This window comes from Trichogramma pretiosum, unplaced genomic scaffold, assembly GCF_000599845.2.
Source record: "Trichogramma pretiosum strain Unisexual culture from Peru unplaced genomic scaffold, Tpre_2.0 scaffold54, whole genome shotgun sequence".
NCBI lineage: Eukaryota > Metazoa > Arthropoda > Insecta > Hymenoptera > Trichogrammatidae > Trichogramma > Trichogramma pretiosum.
The window spans coordinates 40,214-55,886 of record NW_019641628.1 but is presented as its reverse complement, the minus strand read 5'-3'; the positions used below and the strand labels follow the sequence as shown (position 1 = coordinate 55,886).

Sequence of the window (15,673 nt, the reverse complement as noted above, 5' to 3'; positions counted from 1 at the left end):
TAATTTTTTTGAACGATAATATTGTTTACTTGAGTAGTTTAACGAAAAAAATATGCAAGATAAAGCTTGTAAGCAAATATTAATGTTTAATTCCATCATTTCTTTATGAGGTACAATGTATTAACGTTAAATATAACTTTTTATATAGTTAAACACTGTTTGAGAAAGAATTTCCGATATCAATTTTGTGCTAAAGTGCAATAAATTAGTTTGTTACATTGACTCAATGATATTTATTCATCTAATATTATTCTTAAGTGCAAAAAATATGTAACTGTTGTTGATAAAAACTGGAAATAAAAAACTCAATCAAATCTTTACAATTTACTGGAGTGAAAAATTAGATAGACGCGTATACCAACCGAAGCATAATATTGCAACGTATATGCTTTTATTACACCTGGAATACTCACTACAACTGGTCTTTGGCTGAAAAATGTCAAAAGCGAGCTCAATTTACTCGCTGACTTAGATTTACGAATTACTGGTGTGTACAAAATACTTCGGGAAAATCGATCATTCTAAAAAACATATTTTTTCAGCATATTTTTTGTTTAAATAAATAATAAAAATAAAGGATATTCAACTGATTACTTGCATTTTCTTTCAAATCATCAGCGGCTTTAGCACTCACATATAATCTCAAGCAACCAGCTGCAACTAGCATAACGAATTGAATCAATACTTCTAAAGATTCGTGCTGAAAGCAACAAAATATTAGATAATATGACAATTTTATCCAGATTTTATACTTCTAAATAACTTACATGTAGAAGCTGAAAAGCACCACATATGACAGCTAATAACATAGTGGCATTTGTTTTTAATATAATTAATTTTACAGCAGTTTTTATTTTGTTGGTCAATCTAAAAAGATTTTGTTTGATACATCATTATATATAAATTATGTTATCAAAGAGTATACAAAAATGAACTGTTCATTACATAGTAAAAAATTAAGTATTACATAATAAGTTTTCGATGCTGATGAACACAGTTTTTTAATTCTAGCTCACTGACTGCTTTTTGAAGTTCAATTTCTAACATTTCAAATCTTGCAGCACTGAACCACAGCATAAAAGCAACCATTATGTCGACAAATATTCCAAATGCAGTCTGAAAAATAGCTAAAACCTGTGTTGCATAAATGCATATTAAAATAATGGAGGATTTAATTTCAAATGGATACCACGCATCAGCAGGCAAAGATTGACGGGTTACGATTGGCATGAGAGAAAATAATATAGCTACTAAAATGAATGTTAGGCCCATTAATAACTGAAAATCTCTGTATTTGTTTAGATATTTTTGTAAAAGTGCAGTATCATTTTTATTTGCTTCTTTGATAAATGTTCCGATTTCATGAAATACTATCTAGTAAAAAAATATGTGAGTAAAAATATTATGAATTTACAAAAATTACTGTGTACCTGAAAATTTTTGAGCTCCAGCTTGCTTTGAATTAAATTAAAGAATATTTCTGTTAAACAAGTAAGTTCTGATAAAGTTTTAGTCATTTTAACATTGTCGTGACGAAAATAATATACTCCCAAGATTAGAGGTACCAATAGAATGCAAACGTTTATAAAAGATATCCACCATCTGATTTGATGAATAAAAATTTCTCTTTTATCCGCTGTCAAATCGTACGGCCAAATAGATATATACTTTCCAATGAATTTCAAAAAAGTAAAAAAGTTAGAAGGACTCGAAAATATTTTCATTGCCGCCGTTATTTATATATATTTCTTGCGTATCAAAACTCACAGCTAAGTTTAAGTGACCATTAAACATAAGTACCCTAGCACTTGTTCATTTTTATCGATATGATTGACGCTGCATGAATTATTGAGTTCATTTGTTGTTTCTGTGACAGTATGAGAATGAGTAATTATGACACGAAGAAAACGAATTAAATATTCTGAACTCAGACATGATAAATGATAGGGAGTTTTCATACTTCTATTTGAACAGTTTTGCGGTATAATTTAATAGAAATTAGCTATTGAACGTAGGTCTATTTTGAACCACACTTTGAAATTTTAATTACTTTCATTATCGTTTAAAGAAGTACATCACAACTTTGAAACATAAATATTGCATGTATAGTTATGAATAATTTTTAATTGCATTGATATTATTCAATTATTGGTGTTTGATACTAGGATTTTCAAACTAGCAAAAAACTTGAAAGAAGTGAGCAAAAACTGAAAATCAAATATGGAAAACGATCATTTGCAGTATTATAGAGTAAAAATTATAATTAACCATACATACCTGCGAAAAAAATGACAGAGATAAGGTAGGAAGCAAATTATTAGCTTTTATAGTAACAGGATGTTGAGATTGTGCTATTACATGCAAAATATAATTTTTAAATTTTTGTTCTTTTTCTGTCCATTTAGAGTGGAAAGCCATTATGCCCACATTGAATTCCTATGGATTAAATAATTACTTAAGCTAAAAATTTTTATTAAAAATGTTGTTTTAGATAACATACTTTTTGTAATAGTGTATCAGCTGCCCAAGAACAAATAAAAAGACCTACTGATGCTGAAATAGCAGTCACTACATATTGTATTTTTACAGCTATTTGTTGGTCCTGCAAAATGTGCTTTATGATTTTAATAGTCATGGAATTGAGTCATACAATACTTTTCATCAATTGAAAATGTATATTAGACCAACCAACTTTTGTATACATATTTAAACATTCTCTAGGTTTACGCGCAGATTCATAAAATATATGGCTTTACATAAAACGGATGTGCTCAGGAATTCATAAAAGTGACGGGAAACGTGTTGACTGAAAGATTTTTTGTAGTTCTAAAAGTGGTAAAATTACTCCCGGTAAGTTCCAAGAGGCCATTTTTCGACCCTTCTTCCGAACACTGCATTTTCAGTACAATGGAGACTTAAAAAATTCAAATAAACAATTTAAACGTAAAATTTAATGATCTTTAAAATTAAACTTTAGATTTTCAAAAAAAAATGTGCAAATAAAAAGTTATCTCTGATTTTATAGAAAAAAAACTTCGTTTTAAAAAAAATTTCGACTTCCTAGTAGGAGTACACCAGTGGAATTAGATACTCGCACTTGGAAAATTTGTGATCGATTAGTCACTTCCTTAACTGTACAATACACGTCGTGAAACTGTAGTCTCGCGCTGTTGTTTATAAAACGTGAAGGAAGTGACTAATCGATTGCAAATTTTCGAGGTGCGAGTATCTAAGTCTTCTAGTATACCTACTTAGAGAAGTACCTTAAGGGTCCTCTATACACACTAGGTCGGTAACTATATTCGCTTATTTTGTACCCATTTTTTTCATTTAGTATACAACCTATGGTCTTGAAATTTTTTGGGAGTGGTCATGAAACTAATACAAATGTGCCTATGAAGCTATTTTTTCAGATAATTGAAAAAAAAAATTTTTACAATATTTATATGAAAAAATAGCTTCATAGGCACATCTGTATTAGTTTCATGATCACTCCCAAAAAATTTCAAGACCATAGGTTGTATACTAAATGAAAAAAATGGGTACAAAATACGCGAATATAGTTACCGACCGAGTGTGTATAGAGGACCCTTAAGGTGGGAAAGGTACCTTAAACCTACATTTATGAAAAATTTATTAATTATGAAGAAAAAAATTTTTTTTGGAATACACAGAGAAAACTCTGTTTTCTTCACTCTTTTTTCAAAGTTTTTCTCTGTGGAATATGAAAATTGAGGTCCCAGTCACCATAGAACCCTCCTCGATGAAGCAAGCCCACAGTCCTGACAGGTACCCCTGTGCCGTAGGATCCAGCTAGAACCGATGATTCAATCATGGTCCTTGGGGTCTCATTTTGATCATTAGATGTGTGGTTACAAACGCAAGCACTTTCAGATTTTTTAATTAGTTATACACAATTTGCCAGCCACATATGCACATTTATTCATTAATACTATATAATAAAATACAATTATGCTAGGGATGTAGCCTGAAAAAAGTGCAAATTTTGTCCAATACCTTTGAAAGTGCTTGCGTTTGTAGCCATTCACATGTAGAACAACCCCTGAAAGTTTCAGCTCAATTGCTCAAACGGTTCTCATTAAAAGTTACGGCATGCAAGCAATTTTGAGATTAAACGTAACTGCCCAAGAGTTGAAAAAAACCAAAATACATCAATATATGTCATAATGATACTCTCATGTCACTGAGGCTGCTTAAAACTTTTTGGACGATAAAGAACAGTAATTCAATTTGAATTTTCAACATATTGGACCCACAAGGACAATGTTTAATTATCCCAGACAGCCACACAAAGCCAAATGCGCCAATTTCATTACTACATTTTATAAGTTGTACTAAAATATTAGTATACGCTAATATGGGTTTTATGTGGAAACTGGTAACTAAGTTGATTATGTCCAAATCAACTTTTCACACAAATATACACAATCTCACATTAGAACTTGAACCCAGTCTTCTACCTATTCACTAACATTCATAAAACATTTATCACTAGATACTTGGAAATAAATCACTACAAGTTGATCAATTATCACTAATCTTGTTCATCACATGCAACATACAATAATATATATGATACAGTCATATACACATACATAAAGTACAGTGACATACATATACACTGATGTATATATGTCAATTTACATATGTACTTCTGTATTTCTTGAATTAGAACTGCTAAAAATGTCACATTTTTATAACAAGCTATTGAAACTTCTTCATAGCTTTATTATGAAACACTATGTTGAGTTGCAAAGATATAATTGCACTCTACATATACTTTTTTCACTTTAAAAAAAATGTAATTTTTAGCCATTGGAAAATCAAGAAGCAGTCAGCAGACTGTTGTTGACATTTGATCAGGGCTCGTGCACGAAACAGAGAGAGACAGAAGATATGCCGAAACCCACGTGCTGCGAGTGGTGGCGTTACTGTACACCTATAGCTGTGTAAACAAACAAATTTCTGCTGGATGTACTCTAACCAAAGAATAAAACGAGTATCAATAGATGGCGCTACGGACTTATGAAAGTCTCGAGATTCATGACAGATTGGCCACGATATATCTTTGAGTCGTTTCATTCATTTTTTCTAAATAATCGTAAAAGTATCGGTACTAAATAACCTGTACATCACGGTACAGTTAACATTTTGAAATTCCGATCACGGCACTGGAAAGCCGAGGAAAAATCCTATCAAAAAAGTCAATGAAAAAAAATTTTTTTTTTTATATTTTAGGTGCCTTTCCCCCCTTAAGTACCTTAGGGAATTTTTACATATTTCTTCAACCACTTTTTCTAACAAAATGGTGGCCATGAAGTAAACTGCTTATGCGTATGATCATGCAAGAAAATGCATTTACGGGTGAGAATGTATAAGTTTTCACTCGAAAATCATTGAGTTCAGAGATAAAGTTTATGTAACAAAAAATTTGAGAATGTTTCTTGATCAATTCTAAAACTTTTTTTTCTATAAACTTTTTTCATAACCTCGATGGTTTTCGAGATAAAAATTAAATATTTTACATTCATGATCACTTCTGATCATCGTACTTATATTTTTAGTTTTTCGCCGCAACTAGTTCAAAAAAATTCTCCAAAGGGATTTTTCACACGAAATTTTTAGGTTTTTTTTTTGTGTAAACAATCGCATCGATCGCGAACGAAAAATTTCGTCACGTTGGGCGTTAATGAGTCTAGTTATATTTATAGATATGCCTCTTCAACAATAATTTTTATTACAAAAATAAAATATGCTCAAAATATTCATCTCATTATAAATAATGTTTTCTTGTTTTAAAAAAAGTCCCAATTTTTATTCATTACAGGAAAGTTGGATCATGCTCGACGTAAGAGACTTCTCGTGCCATATAATACTAACAAAAAGACCTTCTCACCTTTGGGTCATGGATCTCTCCCAACATTTTTTTGGGGACTCAGTACACCTAGAAAACATGCTCCTTTATATAGGTTAGCGTGAATAGGCACTATGAATCATAGATAAAATAAAGACCTTAAAATAATAAAAATGTATAGGTAAAACGCATAAGATACTAATTTTCGATCTTTAAACTATTTGGGTCACTTTTTTTAAACACCTGGTCCGTAAAATTTTTTCATCCATGAGATGATAAGTGCAAATAAGAGCTGAAAAGAGCAGAAAAATTTTTGGGAAAAATCCATGACCCAAAGGTGAGAAGGTTTCCTTGTAAATATTGCTTTCTCCATGGAGGAAGCTATGTGATGGGTTCGAATATGAGTTTTTGAACCGGACCTCGTAGGACAAATTTGGTTTACATATTTATAAACTAGATTGAATTCCTAACACATGTCTGTATGTGTGTGTGTGTGTGTGTGTGTGTGTGTGTGTGTAACGTGTGTAGAGCATTATCTAGAAAACGGTACGGTGAATCGTGTTGAATTAAATTGCATTTATTGTCAAATGTATCAAGGATGAAGCCCGTAAAATTTTTTGGTTTATCATATGATTTAACATTTCCAACTTAATTTAAGGGGAGTCATACACCAATTGTCACACACTGGGAGTCACACTCCTCTTTGTCATATTTATCATATAAACCACAGTTTAATGTCGATCTACATTTTCAACATATAATTGACATCTTTGAGCCCTAAAAAATGTAAAAAAAGTTGCAGAATAGGCCTTTGCATCTAAAAATAGCTCATTTTTGCTAATTTAGCCTTTCGGCACTGTGCGCAAGGTTCAGATCAGAGTTATTCAGGTGGAAGATCCTGATAGGTCTCAAAATCTTCAGAAAAGTATCCTTTATGGGCTGAGTTGTGTGGAATTTTGATTAGAGTTACAAAAAAGTTTGTATGCCAACAGATGTGAAAAAAGCAAGAAATAAAAAAATTTATCAATGTTTTTTAGCACATATTGAATAATAAAACTGATATGAAGGTCTAAATCAAAATTCTACAAAACTCAGCCCATAAAGGATACTTTTCTGAAGATTTTGAGACCTATTAGGATCTCCCACCTAAATAACTCTGATCTGAACCTTGCGCACAGTTCCGAAAGGCTAAATTAGCAAAAATGAGCTATTTTTAGATGCAAAGGCCTATTCTGCAACTTTTTTTACATTTTTTAGGGCTCAAAGATGTCAATTTTATGTTGAAAATGTAGATTGAGATTAAACTTTGGTTTATATAACAAATATGACAAAGAGGAGTGAATTGGTGTATGACTCCCCTTAATCATTGACAAATTGAATTAGTACTTAACATACTTTTTGTAGTAGTACAAAACTCTCTCTCACAGACTACTCTCGCTCACAGACTACTCTGTAGAAATATATACAGAGTAGTCTGTGAGCGAGAGTAGAGTAGTTGACTGATTGCGAAAACGATCGGACTTCAGCTCATTCGAAGCGTAAAGCAGAGAATACCCTCATTAGCTATCGAAGCGATTTTGCGTGAGATAACCAGAGTTTTGGAGAGTAGTTGTACTTGCTGTGTGATTGCGTTGTGAGTGTGGATCAGCACCGTGTGATACGTGTGTGTTTGCATGGCGCATAGGTGTGCCAGCAAATAGCCTCGTCGGGTGTGTGAGTCTGCACGACTTTGCACTCGCAAGTGCTAGAGTGTGTGAGTGTGAGCGGAGACGTGGTGAGTAACCTCGTCGTCCGGGTTCGGCGCGACACGGCCTTAAGGCCCTCAGGCGACCCGTACTTCGGCACAACCGGCCTCTTGGCCTCGCAGACGCGTGTAAATTCAGTAGGGCTTAGACGCAGAGTAGGTAGGAACGCGGAGATAGGCGCGGTACATCGGCGCGTGCGAGCAGACCTAGTGCTGCATCGGACCTGCGTTGCCTTGAGCGAGTCTTGGAGTACCTGTGCTAGCCGGCCAGCTAGTCGCGTAGGAGAAAGTGCGATTGTGTTGCTCGTCGGCAAATCCAAACCCCGTGGCGTTCGATTATTTATAAACTTTTTAATTTTATCAATATATAAATTTAGAACTTACACTCACTAGTTGTATAGTGCTAAACAAAACTCCTCCAACCGATGTTATAATTGTACAAAAAACTAGAACATTTATTGTATTCCTTACTTCTCTGGTATATCTGAAACGATTTATTTAAGCATTTTATTCAATGACACATCTTTTAATCTAAAATTTAAATTTTGTACCATTAAAGTGGTTCAATTTACAATGAAAAATTCATCCTCTCTTAAAATAATGATGGACCTAAAGTGAAGCCATTTTATACGGCCTCTAATTGATCGACTGACTTTTGACTCGAACTAGAATTTAATAAAGTGACATCTGCAGTCAAAATATCAACTATTTCAAAGGGTGACTGAAAAACTGATGCGCGCGAAGAGCGTTTGAAAGTTACTAGTTAGATTATAAATTAGGGTTAAAAAATATGGGTGAAAATGATAATTTTTTAAATGTTGAAAATGTACTACCGACAATAGGGTTCGATAAGAAACCTAAACTTTTTTTCTCTTTTTTCGGGTTTTGTACGCACCTTTCGGATTAAAAATCCCTTTTTTATCAAAAATTGTTTACTTAAAAACAATACGAAGCCTTAAGGGGATATTCCCATTTTAAATGATAAAAACATTATTTTTAAAAAAATTTTCTTCTACCAAATCTATGAACTGATTTAATTCCAATTCTTTAGGATCTTGTTTCTTACACAGAATACAAGAAAAGTATGGAAACACTTGGAAATATCACGGAATAAACATAAAAAATGATCTTGACCATGAAATGACCTTGAATTAAACCTTCAAGTTCTAGCTGCCCAAAAATTTATTTTTAAAAAGGAACTGCCATTTTTTATTGCAGATTTGAAAAAAGCAAAAAATTTTACGTTCGATTATGCCTTTAGTTTTTTTCTAAGATCATTTTAAGGGCGCTATACACTTACTCATACCCCGTTTAAACTAAAGTTAAGCTCAAGCAAGGAATTTTTTTCTAACTGCAAACCCAAAATGGACTTGGAAAAAAATCAAAAAAGCTTATTCAAACGTAAAATTGTACGCTCTTTTTGATTGGTACAATATAAAATGTGGGTGACTGTGCAAAAAAGTGATTTTTGGTTCGCTATAGCTTTAAGTTTACGTTCAAGGTCAAATTCAAGGTCACCATTGGAAACTAGTTACGCTCATGCGCTAATCTTACTACGGTACGCTATTATGAGTCACTTATATTAATTTCGGGCCAAGGAGGCCTAAACTTGAACTTAGCACAGTGCTATAAAAAGTATACAATACTTATAACTCAAGAAGCGCATCTGGATCCGACACTAGGGCCCTCGATACTTTCAGTTATTACTTTGTTAGTCACGCTGTGTAATAACGGGCTCCTAGAATATGGCCGATTCTCTGTGAAATCGAATGGCCAAAAAATTTTTTTTTCTGCAAATATGAAAAACTTGCTGTTCCCGATGTCAGAAATGTCCCCAAATTTTATTAGAATTTTTGGGACCATCTATCACTCTTTTTCAGGGGCCCGAAGTTGGCCATTTTAGGGTTTTTTTGAAATTCATGAAAAATCACAAATATTAAAATAATTCCTGGATTAAAGTAGAATGATTCAAAAGTAAAAGTGCCCAGCAACTTTTTTGTTGGAAATTGTCCAAATTTTCAGAAAAAAAATATGCCAAAGTGATTGGAACAATCTAGGTAAATGTAAAGCAAAAAAACTGCAAAAAAAACATAAAACAAGAAATCTACTCGAGTTCGAACCGGACTTTCATTTCCTAAACTATGTAAAAAGCTTCCCAAAGATGTCAACTACTGCCTGATAAAGTTTTGTAATGGGTCTTAAAGTTTAACTCAATGTAGACAACAATGTGTGGTGAAAAACGTGCAAAAAAGGTCAAAAATGGGCCTAAAATGCCTAAAATCACCAAAAACAGCCATTTTCAGTCCTTTTTTGCACGTTTTTCGCCATACATTATTGTCTACATTGAGTTAAACTTTAAGACCCATTACAAAACTTTATCAGGCAGTAGTTGACATCTTTGGGAAGCTTTTTACATAGTTTAGGAAATGAAAGTCCGGTTCGAACTCGAGTAGATTTCTTGTTTTATGTTTTTTTTGCAGTTTTTTTGCTTTACATTTACCTAGATTGTTCCAATCACTTTGGCATATTTTTTTTCTGAAAATTTGGACAATTTCCAACAAAAAAGTTGCTGGGCACTTTTACTTTTGAATCATTCTACTTTAATCCAGGAATTATTTTAATATTTGTGATTTTTCATGAATTTCAAAAAAACCCTAAAATGGCCAACTTCGGGCCCCTGAAAAAGAGTGATAGATGGTCCCAAAAATTCTAATAAAATTTGGGGACATTTCTGACATCGGGAACAGCAAGTTTTTCATATTTGCAGAAAAAAAATTTTTTTGGCCATTCGATTTCACAGAGAATCGGCAATATGTATCATAAATCATAAAATAGTATTATGAACTGTGATTTGATTGTTTTGTATTATTGTACTCACCCTAAAAGTTTCCTATAAGTTATTAAATTACGTCTGAGCTCACTAACACTATTAAAATCATCCATAGAATTAGCTAACATTTCAAATCTGGCAGTTGTAAACCATAAAAAAAATGCAACTAAACAGTCAAGCAAAACCGCCGCAGATGTTTGAAGAGCAACAAGAGATTGATGCATATAAATAAAAATTTTCATGATAACTTCTTCAGTTGAAAATGGATATATAGCATCGGTTGGAAATGTCTGTGGCAAAAACAATGGTCCAATGATGAAAGAGATGGATGTAAAATATACCCAAACAGTGGTTCCAATGTGTAGAATTGAACACTTTTCAACATATTTTTGTAAGATTTTAGTCTCAAAATGATTGACTTGATTAATGAATTCTTCCATTTTTTCCAACAGATTCTTTCCAAAAGGTAATAAAAAAAAGAAAAATTATTTGTAAATTATTAAAATTTTTAACATACGTATTTTTATCAAAGGTATTATACTCTTTCATTTTTGAGACTGAATGAATAAATTGAATACTGCAAGAAAACCATACCTGTAATTGAGGCCGACGCATTCTACAAAATATCATTTTCATTGAACACTGGCAAACAGCACAAGATAAACATACTGACTTGGTCATTATTTCAGGGCTATTTCTATAAGTGTATACAGCGGCCATCAAAGGAAAAAGTAAGCAAAGAGAAGATGCAAACATAAACCACCAAGATAATTTGAATATTTGTTTTTTCATAGCAGAAGAATTTTCAGAGGGAGGACAGCAACACAACAGCAAAACACTTTTTTTTGTAAATTCAAGAGCTAGTTTGATTTTGGATAATTTCTGCATCGTAAATCGAAGAGTGCGCGATAAATTTTTTTTGTAGCTAAAATCAACAATTTGATACAAGTAATTTAAAAAAAAGCTATTTTTAAAGCTTAAAAAAGTGGTCTTAAATCTTCTACCACTGTGAGTAATAAACTACTGTAAGGTATTGTATAAAAACTCAATGATTATGATTATTTAAAGTTTGTATCTGGAACTATGAGGCATTATAATCAATACCCTCGATGAAGTATTGCGTTACTATTTAATTAAGTGGTAGATTTTACTTTTTGTAGTAAGTTTGTGCAGAATCTAACTGACCTAATGCAGATATATTGTTTATAAATGAGTAGTTATAGACTGAGATCGATTCAATCATTTTATTTTATAACCTTTGATGATGTAAGATTTAAAAAGTCACAGTGTTTTACATTTTTTAATAAATGATGAAAGTTTTAAATTGTTTCATTTTCATGTGGATACTGTGAAATTTTTTTCGTCATTTTGTCGAATTGATTTAAATAAATGTGAGTCTCAAACATGAGCATTTTGAATAATATTTCTAAAAAGACAATCCGATGATTCGTCATTTTCATCTGAAAATGGAAACATATCCATACAGGACCTTGATAAGGTTTTATATTAATTCTCTTTATGCCTATGAATCATTTGTCAATGTATCATGTTCGCTACTATCATTAGATGTGATAGTTTAGTTACCATTATGCAATTCATCATTACATGTTATAGGCAAAATGAACAAAATCTATTCTAAAATAGATATGTACAATAATATTATAACTAGCGAAATACCTCGCTCGATAACGCTCGCTCGGTTAGTCAGAGTTTTGTGAGAATTTTTAAGAAAGCAAGAATTATAAAATAAATTTTCACAAAGTATATACCAGGTATATGTAATGTATATACCTTTTACAATGTACATACATTGTAAGTACAAGGTATTTATTATATGGGCTATATGGCGTCAACATATCGACTTATTCTGAATGTAAAACGGTTAAACGATTTTATCAAGACGGAACATTTTAAAATGGAAAGTCACAAGACCGCGTTAAACTTGTTAGAAAAAGGCTACTTCATGTCAAAAATTGACTTAAAAGACGCATATCACGTAATATCAATAGATACAGAGTTCAGAAAATATCTTCGTTTTAAATTTTGGTTATTGGCATAAATTTTGGTTTTGGACATTATGGTTATTGGCAAAGATTATACGGAGTGTAAAAGCAAATTATGATATAACAAAAGCGACGTTAGAATTTCTTGGGTTCGTTTTGCACGACAAAAAGTGTCGACCAGAGCCAGAACAGCGCCGAGCGTTCTTGGGGTTTGTTTTTGATACAAGAAGCATGACATTGGCATTGCCAGATGATAAAAGAGTTAATATCAATCGGATGATAAACGATTTTAAAAACAGAAAAACTTGTAAAATCCGCGAGTGGGCTCGATTTATAGGAAGTCTTATGGCGTGCTGTCCAGCGCTTAAGTATAGCTGGGTGTACGTCAAAAGACTCGAACGTCTCAAACTAACAAGTTTAGAAGCCAATAACGACTCTTATAACGCACAAATGGTTATTACAGAAGTAAAATCGGATTTGGACTGGTGGAGTAATAATATATTTATCGGAAACAACACTATCTCGAGGTTACCTCATGTTATCGAAATTTTCTCGGACGCATCTCTAACCGGATGGGGAGCATACTGTAATAATGAACGCGCTAACGGCTTCTGGACGATCGATGGTAAAAATAATCACATTAATTTTCTCGAATTGAAAGCAGCCTATTTTGGATTGCAATGTTTTGCAAAAACGCTAAAGAATTGCAATATTCTTCTGCGTATCGACAATACAACAGCAATAGCATACTTGAATAAGATGGGCGGTGCGCAACATACACACTTGAACGACATTACCCGGGAAATTTGGCAATGGTGTGAGCGTCGTAACATCGTTATTTTTGCCTCGTATATAGCCTCCAAAGAGAACGTTGAGGCTGACGAAGAATCGCGCCGACTCGAGCCGGAAACCGAATTTTCTCTGTCCGACTACGCGTTCAGAAAGGTGATAAAAAATTTCGGCATCCCGGACATCGATTTATTTGCTAGTCATTCAAATAAGAAGTGCGAGCGGTTCATCTCGTGGAAAAAAGATCCCGAGGCAGAAACAGTGGACGCGTTCACGATAAGCTGGAAAGGCTTATTTGTTTACGCATTTCCACCTTTGAGTATCTTGCTGAAAGTATTGCGAAAGATAAAAATCGATGCAGCAGAGGGCATTGTTATAGTACCTGACTGGCCGGGCCAGCCATGGTTCCCTCTATTCAAAAAAATGCTCGTGAAGGAGCCCATAAAGTTCAAACCTAATAAAAATCTTATTATGTTTTCCAATAGGCATCATCCAATGTGGAGGTCGATTACCCTGGTGGCAGGTCAGTTATCCGGACGGCTATAATTAAGCAGGGAATACCGGAGCAGGCTACCGACGTNCACGTTTTTAAACTTCAAAAATCCATCGACACCATCTAAAATCATTTTTTTGAGTTCTAGTTTATGGGAAAATTCATTTTAAACCTCAAATTTTCTGATTCCGATGGATCCCCCGAGATACAAAAAATTTTTGAAAAAGTGGACCACCCCACTATATATGCTTATAGCTCAAAAAAGTGTTTTTTTTGTATAAATACGCTTGACTTTTGAGCCGTTTTTTTGGCCATATCATGCGTTTTTCGAAAAATCTAAGGTCACCATCGGAAAGAGCTGTATCTTTCAAAATACATGTGTCGATTATTTTTTCAAGGTCACTAGTAGTTTTACCAGCGAATTAGAAAAGTTTTGATCGGTGGATAATGGAGCGCGCGTTTTGCCTGCACTAATTATTTTTCCTCGGAACACAAATGCTTATAAAAAAATTACCTATTAAAATTTCGATTGTTCACGCATTTTTTTAGCTTCCTAGGACCTTCAAGAACAATACCCAATGTTCAAAGTATGCGTCCAACGAAAAAAAATTGTTCCGTTTTTAGTCGAAAAATTCGAAACTAAATTCCGGAATTGCTCATATAATAAAATTATTTTTTTTTTTTTAGTCATCGATTTTCCAGATTCGTTTGGGAGGCCAGAATTTTAGCCCGAGACTCATTCAACGCGTAATATATAGATGATGATTTAAGGACTTTTAGTCACCATTGAATAAAAAAATGTATTAAATTTTTAGAAAGAATTTTTTTTCCCGTCCTCAATGCTTTTTTTTTAAACTTCGGAATTTTAATCGTTTAATAAAGTACAGCACTTTCCATTTTCCTTTTTCGTATATCTTGTGCGTGAAATTTTTCTTTTTTAGCGTTTTCTGTCGAGTCAAATTTGATCATTTCTCACAATATTAAAAGCAAACAGTCTACAGGTAGTATAATTCTTTGATACATTAAGAGTTACTGGCGCAACTTCGAGCGAAGTGATTCAATCCTTGTTATGAATGAGTAGTTTAATTATGAAAGATATTACGAAAAATAACGTCACAAAAAAAACAAAATTTGTTTGAGGTGGCTATAGCGAATTACTATTAATTATCCTACGTCCTTGCTTTTCTACATTATCAGATTGAAGTCATCCCCGTACGGCTCACACATCACGAATTTTTTGAGTCCTTGCAAGAAAAACTTCCCTCGGCTCGGTGGTAGGAAGTCTTGTACGCTCTCTACAGCGTTGTACAAATTCGAGTGTTTGAAATGGCAACCGGCCAAGATCTAGTTAATTTTGTATATAGCCAACTGTCAAGCGACATTATGCGCGAAATTCGAATAGGGTTAAATAGCTGGCTTTTAAGCAATCATTCTTCAGTTGATACTTTATATTGTAGTTTCAATGTACTTGATCGTAGACATTAAATGAAAAATAAAATATGTCAATCCTCAACTATAATAGCTACTTTCAGAGCTCGAATTTTACTAAAATATATATGGGTCAGATTCAGAATTTTTCAAATAAACCTGCGGGCGAAGTTCACAGATTTTCATGAAATTTTGGTATGTTATAGTACATCATAAAAGGGTCCCAAAACCAAAATTTTAGACCCCCTCCCCCTCCTAACCCTCACTCCCGCTATCAACTTTCATTTTCTATCTATATTTATTCTGAATGCCTGAAGTAATTAAAAAATCTGGAAAAATTCATGAAGATACTTTTCAACAATCTAAAATACCTTGAATTTTTTCAGATTTTTTGAGTGCTTCAGGCTTTCAGAAAAAATCATTGAAAATTACAATTGTTTTATTTTCGGTGAAATTGTTCGATATACCAGACCGGAGTATTTTTTTCTTAATTCTGACACCAAAAAACGAA

At 33.0% G+C, this 15,673-nt stretch overlaps 3 protein-coding genes across 3 annotated transcripts; 1 reads left to right on the top strand and 2 right to left on the bottom strand.

Moving 5' to 3' along the window:
- Window positions 1-233: 233 nt before the first annotated feature.
- On the bottom strand, window positions 234-2,418 carry LOC106655902. Its single transcript, XM_014376501.1, has 7 exons — window positions 2,278-2,418; window positions 1,431-1,667; window positions 968-1,374; window positions 768-867; window positions 599-700; window positions 363-521; window positions 234-290 (listed from the first exon to the last, which is right to left on the bottom strand). The coding sequence occupies exons 1-7, from the start codon at window positions 2,416-2,418 to the stop codon at window positions 234-236; spliced, it is 1,203 nt and encodes a 400-aa protein (XP_014231987.1).
- LOC106655913 lies at window positions 2,330-11,129 on the bottom strand. Its single transcript, XM_014376514.2, has 4 exons — window positions 11,044-11,129; window positions 10,498-10,904; window positions 2,501-2,602; window positions 2,330-2,436 (listed from the first exon to the last, which is right to left on the bottom strand). The coding sequence occupies exons 1-3, from the start codon at window positions 11,083-11,085 to the stop codon at window positions 2,590-2,592; spliced, it is 462 nt and encodes a 153-aa protein (XP_014232000.1). The 5' UTR covers window positions 11,086-11,129; the 3' UTR covers window positions 2,330-2,436; window positions 2,501-2,589.
- Window positions 11,130-12,683: 1,554 nt separating this feature from the next.
- On the top strand, window positions 12,684-13,787 carry LOC106655901. The gene has a single exon (XM_023459077.1). It carries the CDS (start codon window positions 12,684-12,686, stop codon window positions 13,785-13,787), a length of 1,104 nt encoding a protein of 367 aa, XP_023314845.1.
- The last annotated feature ends 1,886 nt before the right edge of the window (window positions 13,788-15,673 follow it).

What these genes read in the sequence shown, in the direction of transcription:
- LOC106655902 (XM_014376501.1), bottom strand. Translation starts at nt 2,418, where the DNA reads ATGGCTTTCCACTCTAAATGGACAGAAAAAGAACAAAAATTTAAAAAT. An exon ending in CTGATGATTTGAAAGAAAAT is followed by an intron (nt 522 to 598) that starts GCAAGTAATCAG and finishes TATGTTTTTTAG; the next exon opens with AATGATCGATTTTCCCGAAG. An exon ending in CGTTGCAATATTATGCTTCG is followed by an intron (nt 291 to 362) that starts GTTGGTATACGC and finishes TTTTATTTCCAG; the next exon opens with TTTTTATCAACAACAGTTAC.
- LOC106655913 (XM_014376514.2), bottom strand. Translation starts at nt 11,085, where the DNA reads ATGAAAATGATATTTTGTAGAATGCGTCGGCCTCAATTACAG. An exon ending in TGCGTCGGCCTCAATTACAG is followed by an intron (nt 10,905 to 11,043) that starts GTATGGTTTTCT and finishes CCTTTTGGAAAG; the next exon opens with AATCTGTTGGAAAAAATGGA.
- LOC106655901 (XM_023459077.1), top strand. Translation starts at nt 12,684, where the DNA reads ATGACATTGGCATTGCCAGATGATAAAAGAGTTAATATCAATCGGATG.